General features: G+C 30.2%; 7 protein-coding genes across 7 annotated transcripts; 3 read left to right on the forward strand and 4 right to left on the reverse strand. All coding sequences in view use genetic code 12, as the record gives it.

Annotated features, from left to right (window-relative positions):
- Positions 1 to 3,222, reverse strand: SMC6 (DNA repair protein; the record flags this gene model as incomplete). Its single annotated transcript, XM_064905236.1, has 1 exon — positions 1 to 3,222. One exon carries the CDS (start codon positions 3,220 to 3,222, stop codon positions 1 to 3), a length of 3,222 nt encoding a protein of 1,073 aa, XP_064760361.1.
- Positions 3,223 to 3,615: 393 nt separating this feature from the next.
- DFJ63DRAFT_213342 (purine-nucleoside phosphorylase) lies at positions 3,616 to 5,210 on the forward strand. Its single transcript, XM_064904067.1, has one exon. It carries the CDS (start codon positions 3,976 to 3,978, stop codon positions 5,134 to 5,136), a length of 1,161 nt encoding a protein of 386 aa, XP_064760362.1. The 5' UTR covers positions 3,616 to 3,975; the 3' UTR covers positions 5,137 to 5,210.
- Positions 5,211 to 5,383: 173 nt separating this feature from the next.
- Positions 5,384 to 6,406, forward strand: DFJ63DRAFT_314790 (uncharacterized protein; the record flags this gene model as incomplete). The annotated part of the gene is made up of 1 exon (XM_064906427.1): positions 5,384 to 6,406. One exon carries the CDS (start codon positions 5,384 to 5,386, stop codon positions 6,404 to 6,406), a length of 1,023 nt encoding a protein of 340 aa, XP_064760363.1.
- A 1,381-nt stretch (positions 6,407 to 7,787) lies between these two features.
- Positions 7,788 to 8,993, forward strand: DFJ63DRAFT_314791 (purine-nucleoside phosphorylase; the record flags this gene model as incomplete). Its single annotated transcript, XM_064906428.1, has 1 exon — positions 7,788 to 8,993. The coding sequence occupies one exon, from the start codon at positions 7,788 to 7,790 to the stop codon at positions 8,991 to 8,993; it is 1,206 nt and encodes a 401-aa protein (XP_064760364.1).
- A 305-nt stretch (positions 8,994 to 9,298) lies between these two features.
- BEM2 (Bem2p) lies at positions 9,299 to 14,998 on the reverse strand (the record flags this gene model as incomplete). The annotated part of the gene is made up of 2 exons (XM_064905223.1): positions 9,299 to 13,290; positions 13,345 to 14,998. The coding sequence occupies 2 exons, from the start codon at positions 14,996 to 14,998 to the stop codon at positions 9,299 to 9,301; spliced, it is 5,646 nt and encodes a 1,881-aa protein (XP_064760365.1).
- Positions 14,999 to 16,662: 1,664 nt separating this feature from the next.
- MSK1 (lysine--tRNA ligase) lies at positions 16,663 to 18,709 on the reverse strand. The gene has a single exon (XM_064904076.1). The coding sequence runs from the start codon at positions 18,576 to 18,578 to the stop codon at positions 16,932 to 16,934; it is 1,647 nt and encodes a 548-aa protein (XP_064760366.1). The 5' UTR covers positions 18,579 to 18,709; the 3' UTR covers positions 16,663 to 16,931.
- A 131-nt stretch (positions 18,710 to 18,840) lies between these two features.
- On the reverse strand, positions 18,841 to 19,416 carry DFJ63DRAFT_336919 (uncharacterized protein; the record flags this gene model as incomplete). The annotated part of the gene is made up of 2 exons (XM_064908451.1): positions 18,841 to 19,098; positions 19,249 to 19,416. 2 exons carry the CDS (start codon positions 19,414 to 19,416, stop codon positions 18,841 to 18,843), a joined length of 426 nt encoding a protein of 141 aa, XP_064760367.1.
- Between the last annotated feature and the right edge of the window lie 267 nt (positions 19,417 to 19,683).

The raw sequence follows: 19,683 nt of genomic DNA on the forward strand, positions 1-19,683 counted from the left end.
TTAATCACTTCTTGGAGCCAGCATCTTTATAATTTTAACATCCTTACTATCGATATCTCCCACCACTGCAATATCTTGAGGTGTAATGAAGATATTTTGAGATTTAGGATACTTTCTTAATTCTCGTAATAATAATTTAATACTAATGGATCTATTAACCGAATCCATATAAACATCAAATTCATCTAATCCTCTAATCTTAGAATCCATAATTTTCCAAATCGATAGTAATAACGCAATTTGAGCAAATGATTTTTCTCCTCCTGATAATGAATCAACCGTTCTCTTTTCTTTATCATTCTTAGTTTGAGCTAATAAAGTTAAGGTCTTCTTATCAAAGGCAAAATCTAAAGTACCTTTGAAACCTCTTAATCCTAAAGCATTTTCAAAAGTTCTACTAGCTTGTTGTACACTGGAAAGAATAGTAGTATGTAAGAAATTGAATCTAATGTTTAAATCTTTATCCAATTTACGACAGGTTTGATCTAATTCTTCTAACATCTTATTCGCTTTATTTCTCTTTTCTTTAGCTATTAAAAGATCTTGTTGAACTTCTTCTAAAGATTTACCAATTTCCTTTTCAGCTTCCTTGATTTGATTTTGAACATCGGAATATTCATAGGCAATTGATTCTTGAGTATCTTCGGCGGTAATTACAACATCTTCACGATCACATTTTTCTTCAGCAATCTGTATCAATTCTCGTAATTTAATACTACCTTCTTCAATTTTAGATTCACATCGTTTAACTTCAATCTCACGAGTATTCTTTTCAATATCACATTGTTGAATAGTATTTTGAATAACGGTAGCTTCAGTTTCAAAATCTCTTAATTTTTCTTCTCCAGCTTCCTTCTGATCTTTAAGAACAATAACATCATTCTTAATTTGTTTTAAATCTTCGACAATACTATCATATTCAGCCTTTTGAGATCCAATTTCTTCATTAAAGGATGAAATAACACCTTCATTTCTGGAAATTTGAATTTTATAATCATCAATTTGAACTATTAAGGATTCAAGTCTACTAACATCACCATCTTCATTAAGTTTATTCTCAAGATTTCCAATTTCTTGTTGTAATCTATCAATTAATTTTTCCTTTGATTTAAAATCAGCTCTTAAATCTTGAGCTTTATTTTCTCGTTTCACTTCAATGGCTCTTCTCTTTCTTTTATTTTCATTGATAGATTGGATTTCTTCTTCTATTTCATCTTCTATTTCTCTTATTTCATTTTCAGAATTTAATGATCCAGAAGCAAGTTTGGATAAATATTGTTTATAATAAACAGGATCTTGTCTGGTTGTATTCCCACTCAAACTAGTTCTATTACCAGAAGATTTGGAGAATAAAGTATACACATTCATGACATTTTGTTCATGAACCAAAGATGTAGTTTGATTTCTTTCCTTCGTTATGATTGATTTTTCAAGAAAACTATTATCAATCACGGTATATAATACATTATCATTATTGATTTTAACCATATCCAAAAATGTAGTATGTCTAGCTTTACCTGATATATAATCAAATTGTTCAAATCTTCTGACAATAATAGGATTTGAAAGTCGATGATTTTTTAAAATTCGAAGTAATTCTTGTCTATCATGATCATTGGTAACGATAAATGAATCAAGAGTCTTATTCAAAACTGTATTCATTAAGGCTCTCCATTCATTATATTCTGATCTAAGTTCAATATGACTCCCTATTGGGCCGATAGGTTTAGTATGCCAGTTCTTATTTTGATTTATAGCATTGACGACTTGTTTCATATTTCTACCAAAAGCAGCATATTTATCATGATTTGAAGATTTCATTTCTCTCATTCTATCTTTTAATCCATTAATATTTTCAGTACTAGACTTGATAGAACTTATAATTTCTCTTAATTCAGGATCTTCTGATTCTCGTAAATCTCTTACCGCCATTCTGATTTCTTCTTTTTCTTCTATTAATTGAGCTCTTTCTTCTTGTAATTCTTGTAATTTTATACGTAAAGTTTCCTTTGAACCACCATTGATTTCATCAAGTCGTCTCTTTTCCATCTTTATGGCGCTTTCATTTTCTTTGATTTTCTTTTGAATCGATTCAATCTCTTTACGATGCTTTTTGATTTCATTATCCGCTTGAACTAATTTTTCATAGAAATTGGTCTTAACACTTTTAGCTTCTTCATATTCATTTCTTCTGGTAGAGTAACGTTCAACTAATCGATTATTTTCATCAACAAATTCGACTTTCTTAGTAATCAACAGTTTCATATCATCTGCACATCGTTGAATTTCAAGTTTAAGTTCTTCAATTTCTTCCGATGACTTAGTCATTCTGGTTTGATAATTTTGAACTTTTGATTCAACTTGATGAACATTAAACCAGTGTATTTTTCCATGTAATCTAGTTAATCTATGTCTTAACGAATCTGATTGTCTATGTCTATTATAAATTATGGCAATATCCTTATACTCTTTAGAACATTGTTGATAATAATCCTTAGCTTGTTGAACTTTACTATCAACTTGAACTATATTTTGAACAGTTCCATCATAATTGGATAAAATATCATTAATGAAAGCACCTGCCATGAAATAATCATATTTGGTTTTATCAGTGGTTGAAGTTAAGAATTCTCTTGCTTTATCTTGAGATAAGAATGCTAATGGATTATCAATTGTTATACTGAACTTATATAATATTTCATCAAGAGTGGACTTTTTAGTAGATATAGTTTTTCCCAAGGCTGATTTAATTGAATAAGAATTAGATCCTGCTCTTTGAAGTCTTCTTTCTACTATAATTCTCTTACCATATAAATCAGGTCTATAAGCTCCAATACCTTCATTAAGGAAAGTAATTGAAACACGGGCAGTTGATCTTCCATCTTTGATTAAATCTCTAATTGAATTACCTCTATTAGTATCAGTAGCTTTAGCTCCTAATCCAACTGATATACCTGTCAAGATAGCACTCTTACCTGATCCATTTCTACCAATAATAAAATTTATTTGGGGTCCAAGATCAACTTGTAAAGAATCATGACACATAAAGTTCTTTAATGTGATTTTCTCTATCACACCTGATTTGGCAGGAGAATTATCATCATCATCGTCATCTTCATCTGACTCTTCTTCTGATGAAGAAGATGATTGACTTTCATTTTCTTCACTACCATATTCTTCACTTGATGTTGATCCATGGCTCGTATTTGGATTTTGACTCATTTTACGTCGCTTCACCAGCAACTTTTGAGACATGAATGTACCAGCTGACACATCGCCCTATAAATATTTGTTAGTATATATGATTTTGACATGTAATGATTATCAAACAAGAGAAAATAACATACCAATGAAGAGTAGAAGTTTCCTTGTGGAGCAGGCAGATCTTCATGGGATCGTTTCGATCCGGAAGAAGTGGCACTGCTGCTCCTCTCTGATGTTGGACTTGAAGACATCTGCCCTGTGGTAATGGTGATGCGAGGGATGATATTCTATAAAGCTTCTATTGAGATCAATTAAGCAGTTTATACTTTAATGTTCTAAATTTATCAAAAACTTTTGATATACGCGCTTAAACTGTAAAATTTCTCATGACAAGTTTTACATGTTTTCAGAGCGTGATTTTAAACTGTAATTGTCATACTTTTTACAGGTTAAGTCCATAATTATTTTTTAAGAGATAACGGTTTATTTCTTCAATTGATTGTTTACAAAATTTTGCAAATTATGTATGTCAAGATTTGATCAAAGGAAGTTTCAATTCAAAGTTTAGTCAGAAGAAGTTAACGTAGAATCATTCACATTTACTAAGGACGAAGACAGAATAGTTTACATAGCTATTGTCAAAGTAACTCAAAACTTTATTATACGTCGTGTGACATCCTAAAAAGTTTTTCATAACTCTATTTAGAATAAATTCATCATTTGAAGACTTTTAACTAGATCCTCGAAAGGAGAGTACGATAGAAGTAGAAGATGTTCTTAGATCACATAGCGTCTCAGTTATTAGTCTTACTCTCAGTAGTAAGACTTTCATTATCTTACCCTTATCAAGCACAATCTATACTCAAACATGAACTGAAGATTACCCCAAAAATTGTCATAGTTTCAATGTTTCAACCTGAAGAAGAAGCTTGGACTACTAAAATCGATTTCAAACACAACATCACCGTTCCAGGTTTATCCCCTATGTATCCTTATTTTAGATGTGTTAAAGATTATTCTATTTGTCAATTCACTACTGGTGAAGGAGAAATAAATGCCGCCACATCTGTTGCATTCCTTTTATCTAATGCTCAATTATTTGATTTTTCAAAATCATATTGGTTGTTGGCTGGTATTGGAGGTGGTGATCCATCAAAAGTAACTACTGGTTCAGTTACTTTTGCTAAATATGCTATTCAAGTAGGTTTACAATTCCAAATAGATTCTCGAGAACTAATCGACTCTCATCCTGATTGGCCCGCTGGTTATTTCAGTTATGGAGCTCAAAATCCATGGGATTATCCTGATTCAGTATATGGTACTGAAATATTTGAAGTTAATGAGAAATTAAGAGATCGTGCATTATTATTATCTCAAAATCATGGTACAACATTAAACGAAGGTACTGAACAAAATATCAATTTACGTCAATTATATGAATCACCAGCCAATAATCCTCCTCAAATCTTAGCTTGTGATGTGACTACGAGTGATAATTATTTCACCGGTTCAATATTAGCTGATTATTATAATAATTTAACCACTATTTTAAGTAATGGTACTGCCAATTATTGTTCATCAGCTCAAGAAGAAAATGCTTCATTAGAAGCATTCATAAGAATGGCCAAAGTAGGTGTTATAGATTTTGAAAGAATAGTTATAATGAGAACTATATCTAATTTCGTTAAAAGTCCAACTAGTCTACATATGGATCCTATTGACTTTTTCCTCAATTATCCTAAGGGAGGTTTCCAACATGCTTTAGATAACTTGTATATAGGAGGATGGCCATTTGTGGAAGATGTAGTTAATAACTGGGATTCAATGTATAAAGAAGGACATGATTTCAAACCAGATAATTATATTGGAGATATCTTTGGAACCTTGGGTGGTAAACCAAATTTTGGTAAAGACAAGTATAGTATCAGCTGATCAGTAGTTTATCTTTATTATATAGTAGTATATAACTAATTAATATTTATAGATCATCATTTTAGTTAATACCATTTTTTTCTTTCCGCCTTTAATATGGCTGCCAAGAAAGTTAATGAAAAAATTCCTAAATGGGACATTTTGCTGTCATGATGTCGATTCATATAAAACAGAACTATAAACCAGTACTTTTATATCTGCTAGTCATATACTATACCATGACTATAGATAAAGATCAAATCCAGCAATGAAAAGAATAATCATCTCATTCTTAATATGGTTGTTAGCACTAGATTCAATACTTGGAATTCCTGTACAACAACCACAAAATTTACTTCAATATCCAAAAATAAAGCCCAAAGCATTTATACTAAACAATAGCAAGCTTATGATATTGGAGAAACATTCTTTGTACGACAACTTTTCAGTCGTCGTTATCAGCATAAAATATGTTGGAGTTGTATATTGCACATCAGATTATTCAATATGTGAAATACGACTCAAACTGAGCTTAAGATATCCATATACACGTTTCATGGAACTTCTGTCAAGTCAAGAGTTTGATTTAAGCCAATCCTATTTTTTGTTTGCCGGAGTCAGTTATGGATATTCAAATCTTGTATCTGAAAGAACGACCATATTTGCCGATCACATTACTCTGGTTAAACTAGATAACAAAGTTCATCGAACTCATCTGACAAAATTCAAAGACTATAAATTTGACAACCCACAAGACTTGTATTCAATAAAGATCTTTAAGTTGAATGAAAAGTTAAGAGATAGAGCTTTGGAGTTAGCCAATATAAAAAATCCAAATATGACAAATTCTGCTAGTAACGTTTTAATAATTCAAGATAAGTATAACTTTAACACAACTTTTATCAACTATATACAGAATTATACAAAAGAAATAACGAATAAGGATCCAAATTATGGTTCAATTGCTCAATATGATCGGTATGATTCAGAGTATTTGCCAGCATTACTCTGGATGAGTAAATATCAATTCATTGACTTTGAAAGAGTATTGATGATAAATTCGATTATGGCGGAATTAGATCCTTTAAGTGAGGAAGAATATCAAGATATAGATGAAAAAATACAGAAGAACATATTATATGGAAATGTGGATATAAAATTGACGGAAATATCGAATGCATGTTTTCCAGTTATAAACGATATAATCAATAATTGGGATTTGATTTACAGAGACGGTAAACAGTTCAAAGAAGATGATAATTCAGGATTAATGAATAATAATAATGATTAATGAGTAAAAATAAAGTAAAATATTATATAACTTGATAAGAAGTTAAAAGAGTACAGAATTGGATATTAATTGGATTATTCCTTCTTCACTGATGCCTTTCCCAGTAATATCTCGTACTACCCTAAAGTTAGACCAAGATGCCTTGAATAATAATTATTTATATATTACTTGCAGATTTGACTTCTCTTCTATATAACTAATGAACACAAAAGTTATGGCTTAGAACTATCGACATTAAATTAAGAAATCGGTCCGCTCAATTTGGATTTGGGTTTGTGTTTGTGGTAGTGCCCCCCCCTTTTAGAGAAATATTTAACCACTGGCAAACAAATATTATTAACAGATAGTGGTTGTAAAAATGATCTACAATTGAATCCTATCTTCTAATATTATCTAAGTTAAATGGGGAAATAACAATTGCCTTTTATAATATTTATTATTTTATTCCGGTGGAATACACCTCCTAAAAATAGAGATAAATTTCAACACGATAAAGAAAAAAAAAAGGAGGAGGAGACAGCAGCAGAGCCTCATTAACTTCCCGCTTAAAGATATGAAAAATGGAATCATTTTGACCAAATTCAATTGCTCGATCACTAACGGCAATTCAATGTCATAAATGGAAATTAATGTCGAAGTTAAACTTTGGAGAAAAAGAAACCAAAGAATGTTAAACTAGACTAAGAAGTAAAATTTTGTATCTTTATCTCTCTAATTACATTAAAATTAGCGATAATGAAAAATACACAAATAGCAAACAATAGCGCCAACCCAACCTACGTAAAATGAAATTGGTAATGTGAAGCGGCAATTCAAAGCTGATCTTCTATTCTTGAGGCGCTAACTTACCCATTCATAATATTTTACTCGTTCTATGCAAGTTTCTCCCATCCCATCCCTGTATACCGCCAACCCCTCCTTTTTGATACTAAAAATATAAAACAACACAAAATAATTTACCTCTTCTCATTACTATTCCTAATTGAGCCAGTTCTTGAACTAACTAGGATCAAGAGGGTATAGTACTTTCCTATTGTTTTTTTTTCGACATTACATTTCCCCAGGCCTGTAATTTGATTTTTGACATAGATAACGAAATTTCAGGCATATAAGGGAAAGACAGCCTATTAATTTTTCACTTTTAGTTGGATTGGTTATCAAGTTTTCGTAATTTTGTGGTTATTTCAACTCAATTGAACAATATGAAATCTTTTACTACGATGAGTTTGATCTTTAACTTATATTCCCCTATTTTATCGAGACTATAAATAGACTGTAAAATGTACTTACCTTGTTAGTTTTTTTAATTTAGTTCTTCTTCTTCTTCTTCTTTTCTTCTTGTTCTTGCTTCTTTTTCTCCAATATCTATACACCAATTAAAATGAAGTTCTCCACAGTCTTGGCAATTGGTTCTGTTTTAGCCACTGCTTTTTCTCAACCACTATCTCTTGGAAAGCGTGCTATCAATAATACCGCTATAGAAGATGCTATTCCTCCATCCACTAAAAACAATATTCAAGCAAGTTATGGTAGACCATTCTCAATTTATCAACCAAAAGTATTCATTATTTCCATGTTTTCTTATGAAAGAGATCCTTGGTTAGAATCTTTAGATTTCATTCATAATATTACTTTACCGGGTTTATCTCCAGTTTATCCAACTCTTTATTGTACCACTAATTTCACCATTTGTCAAATCACTACCGGTGAAGGTGAAATTAATGCTGCTTCTTCAATCACTGCATTAGGTTTAAATCCATTATTTGATTTATCAAAAACTTATTTTTTAATTGGTGGTATTGCTGGTGGTGAACCAGCTTATACTACTCTTGGTGGTGTTACATTTGCTAAATATGCTGTTCAAGTTGGTTTACAATATCAATTGGCTTATCTTGATTATATTAAGGAAGAACCAGATTGGATTTCAGGTTATGTTCCATATGGTGTAGATGATCAATATACTTACCCAGCTAATGTATATGGTACTGAAGTTTTCGAAGTTAATGAAGCTTTAAGAAACAGAGCTGTTGAATTAGCTTTAAAAGTTGAATTAAACAATGGTACTGCCCAAAATGCTTATATTAGATCATTATATGATGAAGAAGTTGCTCAAGGTTTACCAACTATCTTCTCTTGTGATGTTGTTACTTCTGATAACTATTTCACTGGTAATATCTTGAACGATTACTTTTCCAACTTGACTAAGGTCTTGACTAATGGAAGTGCTACTTATTGTTCCACTGCTCAAGAAGATAATGCCTCATTAGAAGCTTTTACTAGATTAGATAAATATGGTTTAGTTGATTTTGATAGAGTTTTAGTCATGAGAACCATATCTGATTTCTCAAGACCACCTCCATCTATTAATGCCGTTGAATTCTTCTTCAACACCTCTCAAGGTGGAAGTAGTGCTGCTGTTGCCAATATCGTTTTAGCTGGTACTCCAATCATTCATGATATTCTTACTAATTGGGATAAAGTTTATGAAGCTGGTCTTAAATACCAATCCAAGAATTACGTCGGTGATATCTTAGCTACCTTAGGTGGAACCCCAGATTTCGGAAAAGCTTCCTTTGAAGTCGCATAAGTAATTCTATCTTAAAGATGTAACCCTGTTATATACCCTCCTTTTCACTTCTCTCGTTACCACTTTATAGTTTCTTTCTTTTCACAATATAAATTTCGAAAGTGTCTTTATCATATTTTTTTTTCGCAACATTTTGTACCTGCATTAATTTTTCTGCATCGTGTGACCCTTAAACCAACATATACAAAATTTATAATTAATTCGTGCAAAAAGTGTTCATTAAGAATATATATAAATAAGAACTAAAATAAATAGTAATAATAATAATAACATAAATAGAATGATGATGTTACTCATCTCGATTATTAGTAAATGGCATCACAATTGGCAATCAATTTATCCAAGATAGAATTCATGAATCCAAAATTATTTACCAATGCTTCTAAACTACTGGCTTCTGTTAAAGCAGGTCCAATAACTGTGGCTAAATTAGATGCTGTCATTTTGTTGGAATCACTGTATTGACTTATTTTATTCAAATGCTGTATTAATGCTTTTACAGTAGCATAATTGACTGGCGGTAATAAATTTAAAATGTCTCTGTATTTGTTAATCAATTTGGCTTGATCACTAGCAGTTTGCTCTTGTTGTGGTTGTTGTTGCAGTTGTTGTTGTTGTTTTAAATTAAAGAATGATTCAATCACCTTGTCAGTTAAGATGGCATCAGGTAATTCTCTAAAGTATGATTTCACAATACTTGTCAAAGCATGAATATCATAACCTCTATCATTAAAATCAATAGTACCAGTTTTATCAATTATCGATTTGATATTACTTAATTCACTGACTGAGGAACTGATTCTATAAACACCAATATCCTTAATACCATCAGTTTCAATTTCATTGAAAATGGCAGTTAAGAATCGAGGACAAGTAGTTTGTTCACGATGACAAACAATGGAAATTGGAACTCCAAATACAATATTGGCACTGTTTGTTTTGACGTTTGTAAGTGATTTGGAAAAGAACCAATGTCTATTAGCATAATTCAATTTAACTAACCAATCATTCAAATCAGAATCATTTGGAGCTTGCAATAAGAAATCATCTTGAGAATTAGTTGTACTATCAGAATCAACTTTAAAACATAAAGGTAATAAATAAACAGGGAAGATTTTTCTATTTTTCAATGGAATTATTAAATAAGCCTTTTGTTTTGGATCAATAAAAGTATCAGCATCAGGTAACTCTGAAACATCGACTACTCTTTCTGGTCCATTCATTCCATTCAATGAAAATGGTCTTGTTTTATTAAATAGTCCACTGATTTTAAACCTCGATGCAGAATTCGATTTATAATTTAATGATTGACGTCTAAGACTTGAACTTGAAGTCTTTTTATTTAAAGTAACTGTATGATTTGGATTAACCACTGGTTTGGCACCTTCTTTCAATTGTTTTTTCTTATTGTCTAATTGTAATATCTTATGTTGTTGAGCAATTATGGATTTAAAAATAACTTTACCACTTTCTCTTTGAGAAATTGTAAAGTCTTTAATGTTATTAGCTTTCACTAATGATTCATTTAATTTTAATAAAAATTCAAAGTCTTTAGAATCGTAATGATTGAAATCAGTTTGGGTACCGTTGTTATTGCTGGTGGTATTACTAAGATCGCTAGAACCATCTAAATCTTCAATACCAAATTCTCGAATCAACTTAAACGTTAAATATCTCTTATTGAAATTAACACAGTTCTTAAAGAAACTTGGACATTTATTAGTTTCAATTAAATTTTCAATAATCCAACCAAAACATGGTAATAAAGGTTCTGGATTTTGTAAATCGGCCATGGTTAAATGTTTAGGTAATAACAGATCTAAATCATCAAAATGCGAGTAACTATGATTAGAATCGGTTAAAGAATTACTTGCTTTCATCCATAAATTATTAAACATTCTACTTTCAGGTGAATAGATAACATTGGTAATGGCAGTTTCGATACATGAAGGAATATTTCCACCTTCACCAGCACCTTCGAATACAAATTGATTTTCACCCATTTTTAATTTTGAAATTTGACACATGATCAATAATGTCTTCATACGATCTAATCTTTCTTCAACATTGATATTTAAATCAGTTAATTGAATCAATAAATAAGTTCTGAATTTGAAATATAATTTGAATAACTTTCTGAATACCAATGGGAATTTCTTTAAGATTAATTGTCTTTCATTTGGATCAATTAAAGTTTCAAAATAATTAAAGATATTTGAAATGATTATAGTCTCATCACTAGTGGTTGACTTTTGTAAATTGAATTCTAATAAACAATTTACTTCGAATGAATTTTCAAGAATTCGATAAACTCTAATCCAATCTTCTGCTTTAATACCTTTATAAAACACCGTAAGTAATTTATTAAATTTATGAAGGAATTTTTCAATTTTCAATACATTCTTATGGCTTGGTAAATTTCTATTCATGGGAACTTCTTGTAATGAATTATTAAATCTGAATTCTTTAATTAGATATTCATCAAATTTCAGAATTTCAATTGGTCTATAAGTCTTTTTCACAAATAATTTCTTTAATTTCTTATAATAACTAACCAAACTTTCAAATGATTTAGCTAAATTATTATCAATCTTATTTGAATTATACCATTGTAAAATTTCATTACTAAATAATTTCAATAATTTGATTAAAATTCTCTTATTAGTTAAATCAAGGGAAAAATAAGAATAGAAATTATTAATTAATACAATTAATGCCTTTAAGATATTAATTTGAATCTTCAATAATAATTCATAATCAACTTGACCTAATTCATTCAAATCAACTGAATTATCTAAACTCCAATTAGGAAACTTAGCATGAGCTAAATATTGAGCGGTAGCTTCTTTACCCTTTTGTCTAGTATAATATTCCTTTTTCATAACCGAAATAACAGCATTACCAGAATTAATAAATCTATGAGCTAATTTATCTAATAAATCTTTAGTAGAAATAAATGAAGTATAATTTAATAAAAACACAAATCGATATTCAGTTAAATCAAGAATAATATCTTCATTGAAATATCTGGAATCAATCAAACAAAGATCAACTAATCGATCCACTGTGGCATATTTTGGAATGAATTTATGTATTCTTTCCGATGGACTATTCAGTAAACGATTCTTATTACTTCCACCTGATTCAGTTGAAATGATACTATTGAATTTCTTAGAAGGTACTGTCTTAGGAGACATGGTGAAATTATTAAACTTTTCTGAATTTAAAATATCATCCACATCAATTCCTAATCCTGGAATATCATCTTCAAAATCAACATTATCAATATCGTCCAAAGTAGTTGACATTGTAGTATTATTAACCAGGTCACTTTGATCAACTATGAAATCATCAATTCTAAACGTTAATTCACTATCAATAACAAGATTATGTTTGTTAATGGTTGGATCTAATAAATGTTGTAAATGCAGTTTATCATCATTATTGAAATAAGCCGTCAATTCATCATATTTGGCTAAATTGATTCTGAAATATTCATTATTAAAGGTGGGTAATCTTAAATTTGGATTGAATTCTGAAGATGAAGTGGGGATAGTATTAGTTGAAATACTATCATTAACTGCTGTTGAACCTGTATCGAGTGAATTGGAAGAATTATTAACGTGTATGGCTAAACCATTATTATTACTACTGTGTGAACCACTACCATTGTTTCTATTCCTAATAAAACTTAATTCTAATGGAGTTGAAGGAATCACAGATGTGGTAGTTGGTAATTTCAAATATCCTTCTGGTAAGCCTGGTTCTAAATTAATCGATAATTTCATAATTTTATCTAAATTGATTGATTCACAATTAATTTCAATCAATTTCATTAATTTGGATTTCAATTCATTACTAGTATACTTACTATCCATTGTCATTGGTTGTTCAATATCATCAAGATCATTAGGAATTACAGTTTTATTACCGCCATTAGCAGCAATGACATTATCATCATTATTCACTCCCAAATATAAAACTTGATTCAAGCTTTCATTGGAGAATATAAATCCCATATTATCATATCTTCGTAAAACATCTTCATTATACTTAATGATTTCATTATAATTGACCAAATTTGAAAGATATTCATTCCAACGATTAAAGGAATAATTGATTCTTTTCCAAATTGATTCTAAATCAAATATATCAATCATATTAGTTGATGATTGATTATTGATGACCAAATCTCCAAAATAAGGAATGACTTTTTCCTTTGGATAAATCTTACCTAACCCTCTTGGAGCCATGATATGATAAGAATCTTTGAAATTCATACTTGATTCTCTTGATTCTTCACCAAATGATCCGGAAGTCTTTGTTACCTTTGGTGAGGACCCAATTGAACGAGAATCATGATTATTATTGTTGTTATTATGCATAGTGGATACAGCATTATTGGCTAAATGTCTTCTATCCAATTCGAATAAAACTGGTGACCAATCATTCTTAAGTAATTTAATATATTCTGGAGATACTAATGACCAAATTTTAGTTAATCTTAATACGGGTTGAGATAAGATGATTGAAGAAATACCTAACCATGATGACATATTACCAGATTTATCCAAGAGACAACCTAAATCGATCCATTTTTCTAATAATCTAGCTTTCTTTTCTAATGTAGTTGATGATGAACTGGATGAATTTTCAATGAATAAATGATTGATTAATAATCGAGATAAATAATGGATATGATGATCGTTATTGAATATTAATGGATTCTTTTTATAAAAATCAGAAGGATTGACACCATTATTTCCACCATTACTATTATTATTATCATCATGATTGTTGATTGAACTATATAATAGTAATGATTTATCAATGTTTGAATTCCAATTATTAAAAAATTTCAAATCAATTGAACTAACTATTTTTACAAAATCAAGTAAATTAATATCTTTCATGAAAACCGAGGAACTTAAATCTTGGAATGGATCAATATCAGATGAATTTTCATGATGATAATTATTGGAATCAGATTTATTATTGACAAGATTGATTAATAATTGTTGTTTTGATAACATAGTTCTCTTAAATTTATATATATTTTCTGATTGAACTGATGATGTTGATGAATGTTGTTTAACTTGAGTAGTTAAGATTTCAACTACATTTAAAATATAGGGGGCAATGGTTGATTTTAATAAAAATCCATCAAAATTCTCTTCAATATTATACAAGATTCTTAATGTTCTCTCCACGATCACATTCAAATTATATGAACCTTGAAATTTATTGGCAAAGATAGCTGATAAATAAGTGGATAAGAATTTTAATATCTTTCCAAAATGAGGTAAAATAGGTAAAATGCTTATAATGGAATCGATAGAAAGTTCATTATTAGCATCCACAGGAGTGAACAATATGAAATGAAAGATTGATTCGATGGAATTGATAGTTATGGATTTAGATTGATTAATAGAAACAATGGAAGATGAAAATTGATGAATATGAAAATCATAATTCAAATTAGGATGCGGGATTTGAGTATTAAAATAAGTAATGGAGAAATCAGTAGCTGAATCATCTATTGGTTGAGGTTCATGAGGTTGATATTGATTTATAACTGGTGATCCAGTTTCAGTAAGGGAAATGTTTGAATCATTATTATTTATCGATTTATAAATTTCATTGGATGATAATGAAGAATTTGAATTATTAAGGTTTTGATTAAGCATTAATTGAGTAGCAGGAGGTTGTAAGAAATCATCTTTATTATTGGTATCATCATTAGATGAATGTTTAAAACTTCTTACGTTTAATTGATTTGGAGGTTTATAAACATACAAGTTAGAACCTTTTAATTCCACTCTATATAATTTCAAAGATTGTTCATTAATATCATTTGATGATGAAGCAGGCACGGCATTCAACCATCCATTCTTGATGATTTTCGTGTCATAATCTGGTTTAATTAATGATTGAATAGATTTAGAAGATACAGCAGTAGCATTAGTTTGAATAGTTGAACGCGTTGAGGTTGAATTGTTAGACATGACAGAATCGGAATGTTTATGAGACACTGACCGTTGATTATTATGATTAGAATTAGAATTCGAATTCGAATTATGTTGTCGATAATAACCCTCATGAGAATAATCATCAGTATTGGATTGAATATAACTATGATTACGATTATGATTAATATTATGATTACTTTTACCAAGACTATCTACATCATCCACTTCTTCATCGATATAACTATCAGCAATATGGGATGATTCATTATCGTAGAGACTAGCTTCATAGGTGGAGGAAGCTGATAGACTTCGTCTTTTCTCTCTATCCTTCCTTTGATTCCAAATTTTTCTCATTTTTGGATATTTGAGGAGGGGCTATGGTTAGAAGGAATGGAGATGATTAGGTCCGAAGATTGATAGATTGATGGGATGATGGATTGATTAGGGTGATAGCTTACTCTTTGGATGATGAATTGATGGATTGAAGTGGATTTGAGTAATGGTGGTATGAAATGAGACGATTTCACGATTAAAATGACAGCAATAGTAAAACAAATAGACAGACGAGAGACGATTATACGATCAGTCGATTAGATTAGTATGATGGTGAGGGAGGGGGGAGGCAGTGGTAATTGGGGTAGATGATAGATTGGATGTATGATGTCTGATCTTATGACTGTGTCTGGTACATAAGAGGTGGATTAATGGATAAAGGGTTGTTGAAATTGATTTGAAGGTGATCTGGCTGTCCCTGTTTGAAATTATGACGGTCAAAATTTCGTTTTGGTAAAAATAAACAAAAAAAAAAAAAAAAAAAAAAAAAAACATAAAAAAAATAAAAATAGAAAATGTTGTTAGGGGAGAATGTCGCGGTTGGTGAATTTTAAAATTTTTAGCGTGTCATCTTTTGCCGTTTCTGTCAGTAACGTTAGGGAGAATCTCACTAATGAGAAGAAAATATTTGACGGGGAGTGGGGGGAGGAAGGAAATAGAGTCGATGTAATTAGCCTACTGATGATAAAATTGGTTCATATAACAGAGTAGTCAGAGTTTCAGGGGGTAATGATAGATTCTATTGCTAGGTGAAGTCAAGTCAAGTCAAGTCAAGTCAATTCAAGTCAACTATAACGGCTTAAGCAAACATTATGTTCAATTACCCCTCCACAAGCCCTATAACCTGTACATCTCTGATCTATTATGTTATATAATGATTAGTGCTGTTCCACATTAATTTCCTGATTGGGATATATTTGATACGTCTCACTAAAAATAAAAAAATAATTTTTTATTTACTGGCCCAGTTGGTGCCCTTACTTCTGATTTACCATTTATTACAATTATAATCTTAACGTCTTGATGATGATGATTTTCAGGGTTAGTCAAGTTCTGTTCTGAACAGCACACCCATATACTTTTCCTAAGTTGCTCCATTTTGTATCTATCTACCCAGAATAATTATAGTCATCATCATCGTCTAATCCCTATTTATATCGTTAGTTACTGAGACAACTTTTTTATCGTCAATAAAATTAAAAAATGCCACAAAAGCACGACATGTTTTTTTTCTTGTAGGGAGAAATAGAGAGAGAGAATTTTGTCGGAATGAGGATGAGGATGAGGATGATGATCTACATGATAATACAGTTTGTATAACTGAAAGGTGAAGGGTCCGTCTGATTATGATATGACTTAATGATGCATTAGTCTGTTTATTATTATTTATGTTATCTATTTAGAGTTTTTATATCGATCGCCGCCGCCGCCGCCTCCTCTTTATCATTCTTCTATTCATATCGTGGGTACTTCCATAACTGACGCGTCTTATTATACTTTCTATAATGGTTTGGCATACTTTTGATCATATCATCCATTGATATAGAACATTCTCTACAGCAAAACAATAATGTCGCTTAAGCTTATTCTATTTACATTTATCATTATTTAACGTTATCTATGTACATCCAATTCTTCATTGTTTCTTCACATCTCTTAAATTACCAAATGGTAACACTTGATCTATTCTATCCACACCGGCAAATAACATTGCTAATCTATCAATACCACATCCAAATCCTCCCGTAGGTGGTAAGCCATATTCCATACTTTGAATATATTTCCAATCCGGAATCAACATCTCTTCATCATTGAAATTAGCTTTCGATAATTCTTGTAATTTGAATTTAGATTCTTGTTCAAACGGGGAATTCTCTTCTTCATATGCATTCACATATTCTTTTCCATTAATGAATAATTCAAATCGAAGGGAAATATCATAATTTCTACCTCCATCATATTCAATCATAGTTGATTTCGCTAATGGAGATAAAATCGATGGTTGATTATAAATGAAAATAGGTACATTCTTATAAGTTTCTTCTAATGAAATTGATTCTAAATAAGTTGATGATAAAACATCTAATAAATTAGATGGTGATTTATTATCTGGAATTGGAATACCAATCGTTTCCAAATATCTAATTAAATTAATCGATGATAATTCACATGGTAATTTAACTCCTGTCTTCAGTTCCAACGTACTTACAAAATCAAATTTAGGATACTCTTTAAAACTTTTCAATGGGTTTAATTCATCTCTAACCCCTTCATCCATTATATGATATAAATCTTGATAAACAAATTTAATCATTTGTTCTGTCGTTCTCATTAAATCAGATAAATTTATATAAGTTTGATAAAACTCACAAGTAGTAAATTCAGGATTATGACTTGCATCAATCCCTTCATTTCGAAAACTATTCCCAATTTCAAAAATTCGATCAAATCCACTAATAATCAATTTCTTTAACCATAATTCGGGTGCCACTCTTAATTGAACCAATTCTTCCGATAATGAATTAGCCACCGTCGTGAATGGTTGAGCATTGGCACCTGTCCCGAATCCACTCAAGATCGGAGTTTGAACTTCTAAAAATTCTCGATCAAGAAGAAATTTCCTTATCGATTGAATTATCTTTGATTTAATTATAATTGGAGTCTTACTCACACTCGGATTAACAAGATAATTTAATACTCTATTCGAATTAATAATCCCTTTATCTTCTAATTTATTCGGAATCTCTTGTAAACATGGAACCAACATTTGTAAAGGTGATGATAATTTCAAACTTAATTCCCCCACATTACTCACAGATGCATATCCAAATCCTAATACATAATCTCCCTTTTTAAATTGAGAATGAACTTTATCAAAATCAGAATCTGTATCAGTTATCATACTTTTATTAATCATGAATTGTAATCGAACTCCCAGTTGGATAATATCAACAAAATATAATGATTTCCCCGATTTTCGAATCGATACAATCTGACCCTCCACTAAGAATTTCTCCTGAGGATATAACTTCTTTTCATATTGAGTGAAATCTTCATCTTTAAATTGATCACGGAATAAACGGGTCAGTAATAATTTCCCTTTGAATTTTTGACGAAGTTGATTTATAGGTGGATAATACCCACTTGGGTTTTGACTAATGATACCTTTTCTCGTCTCATAATCAAGACTATCTCCACTTATGATTGATTTGGATGAATTGAATCGAATAGTAGTATTACGTATCCTTATTCTAGCACGATTGGTTAGTATCCTCCTTAACATGGTGATTGATCTATACTATACTACCGGTTTAGTCTTACAGTGGGAGGTTTGAAAAAATCTGGAAAATTTTGGTGATACTTTTTTTTTTTGGTGTCAATTTCCGGTATATAAAAATTAACTACTACTACAATTTTGCAACTATACATAAATCATATCATTTATTAGCTTAAACCTATGTAGATTAAGTTGTATTTACTGAAGTTGTAACTGATAACTAGAATTTATTTATTTAGTTAAGCTAACCATATGATAAGAATTATATCTATTGTGTCTCCTCATATCCTGCTTTTACCAATTCCATAATTAATCTAGGATAAATATCCATCACTTTTGCAAATTTATAGAATGGTCCCTTGGTAAGCATATTATACATCTCATTAGCTAAGATCCAAGCAGTGAAGCAAAGTTCATCCCAAAACCATGGTGTCATATATTTATGTAAATAAATCAATATGAACGGTGTAACAAATATTAATACAATTTCAATATCACATAATTCTCCTTTTCTAGGTGGCCTCATCTGGAATGTTTGTGTTTGAGGTTAAAAGATACATCAGTTTAGTTCATTCAAAGAGTTAGATTCTTTTTTTAATCAATATGATAATAAGCATATTAAAATTATCACTCCTTGAAAATCTGGTGAAAGCGCTTAATAATCATATCTCGTAACTTCGGCAAAACTTCCAATAATATCATATACATAACGAACAGCAGTTCCAATGAAAATTATCAGTACCCAAGCAATAGCAGCTTGTAAAACGAATTCTCTACTTTCATCGCGCATTTGTGTTCTTGACTTGTAATCAATTAGATTCAAGGGTTCGTGTCCTTCTAACATGTTGAATAATTATGATTAAAACATCAAATGATATAAAAATTTGTGATTGTTGTAAAGTTTGTATTATATAGAATTGAATGCATAACAATTTTAAGATAGTCACATTAAAAATCTGGCAACCACAAAATTGAAGGAAGGTATAAGCAAAACTCTTCTGAATTGGTCATTAAAGTAATTATGTAACATACTTTGAAGTAATGGAATAGTTAGGAATAAGTAAATGGGTGTTATCATGATAAATTATATCTATTTTGTCACATTCATGTC

The sequence above is a fragment of the Scheffersomyces coipomensis genome (assembly GCF_036884675.1).
Source record: "Scheffersomyces coipomensis strain NRRL Y-17651 chromosome Unknown DFJ63scaffold_6, whole genome shotgun sequence".
NCBI classification, from domain to species: Eukaryota; Fungi; Ascomycota; class Pichiomycetes; order Serinales; family Debaryomycetaceae; genus Scheffersomyces; species Scheffersomyces coipomensis.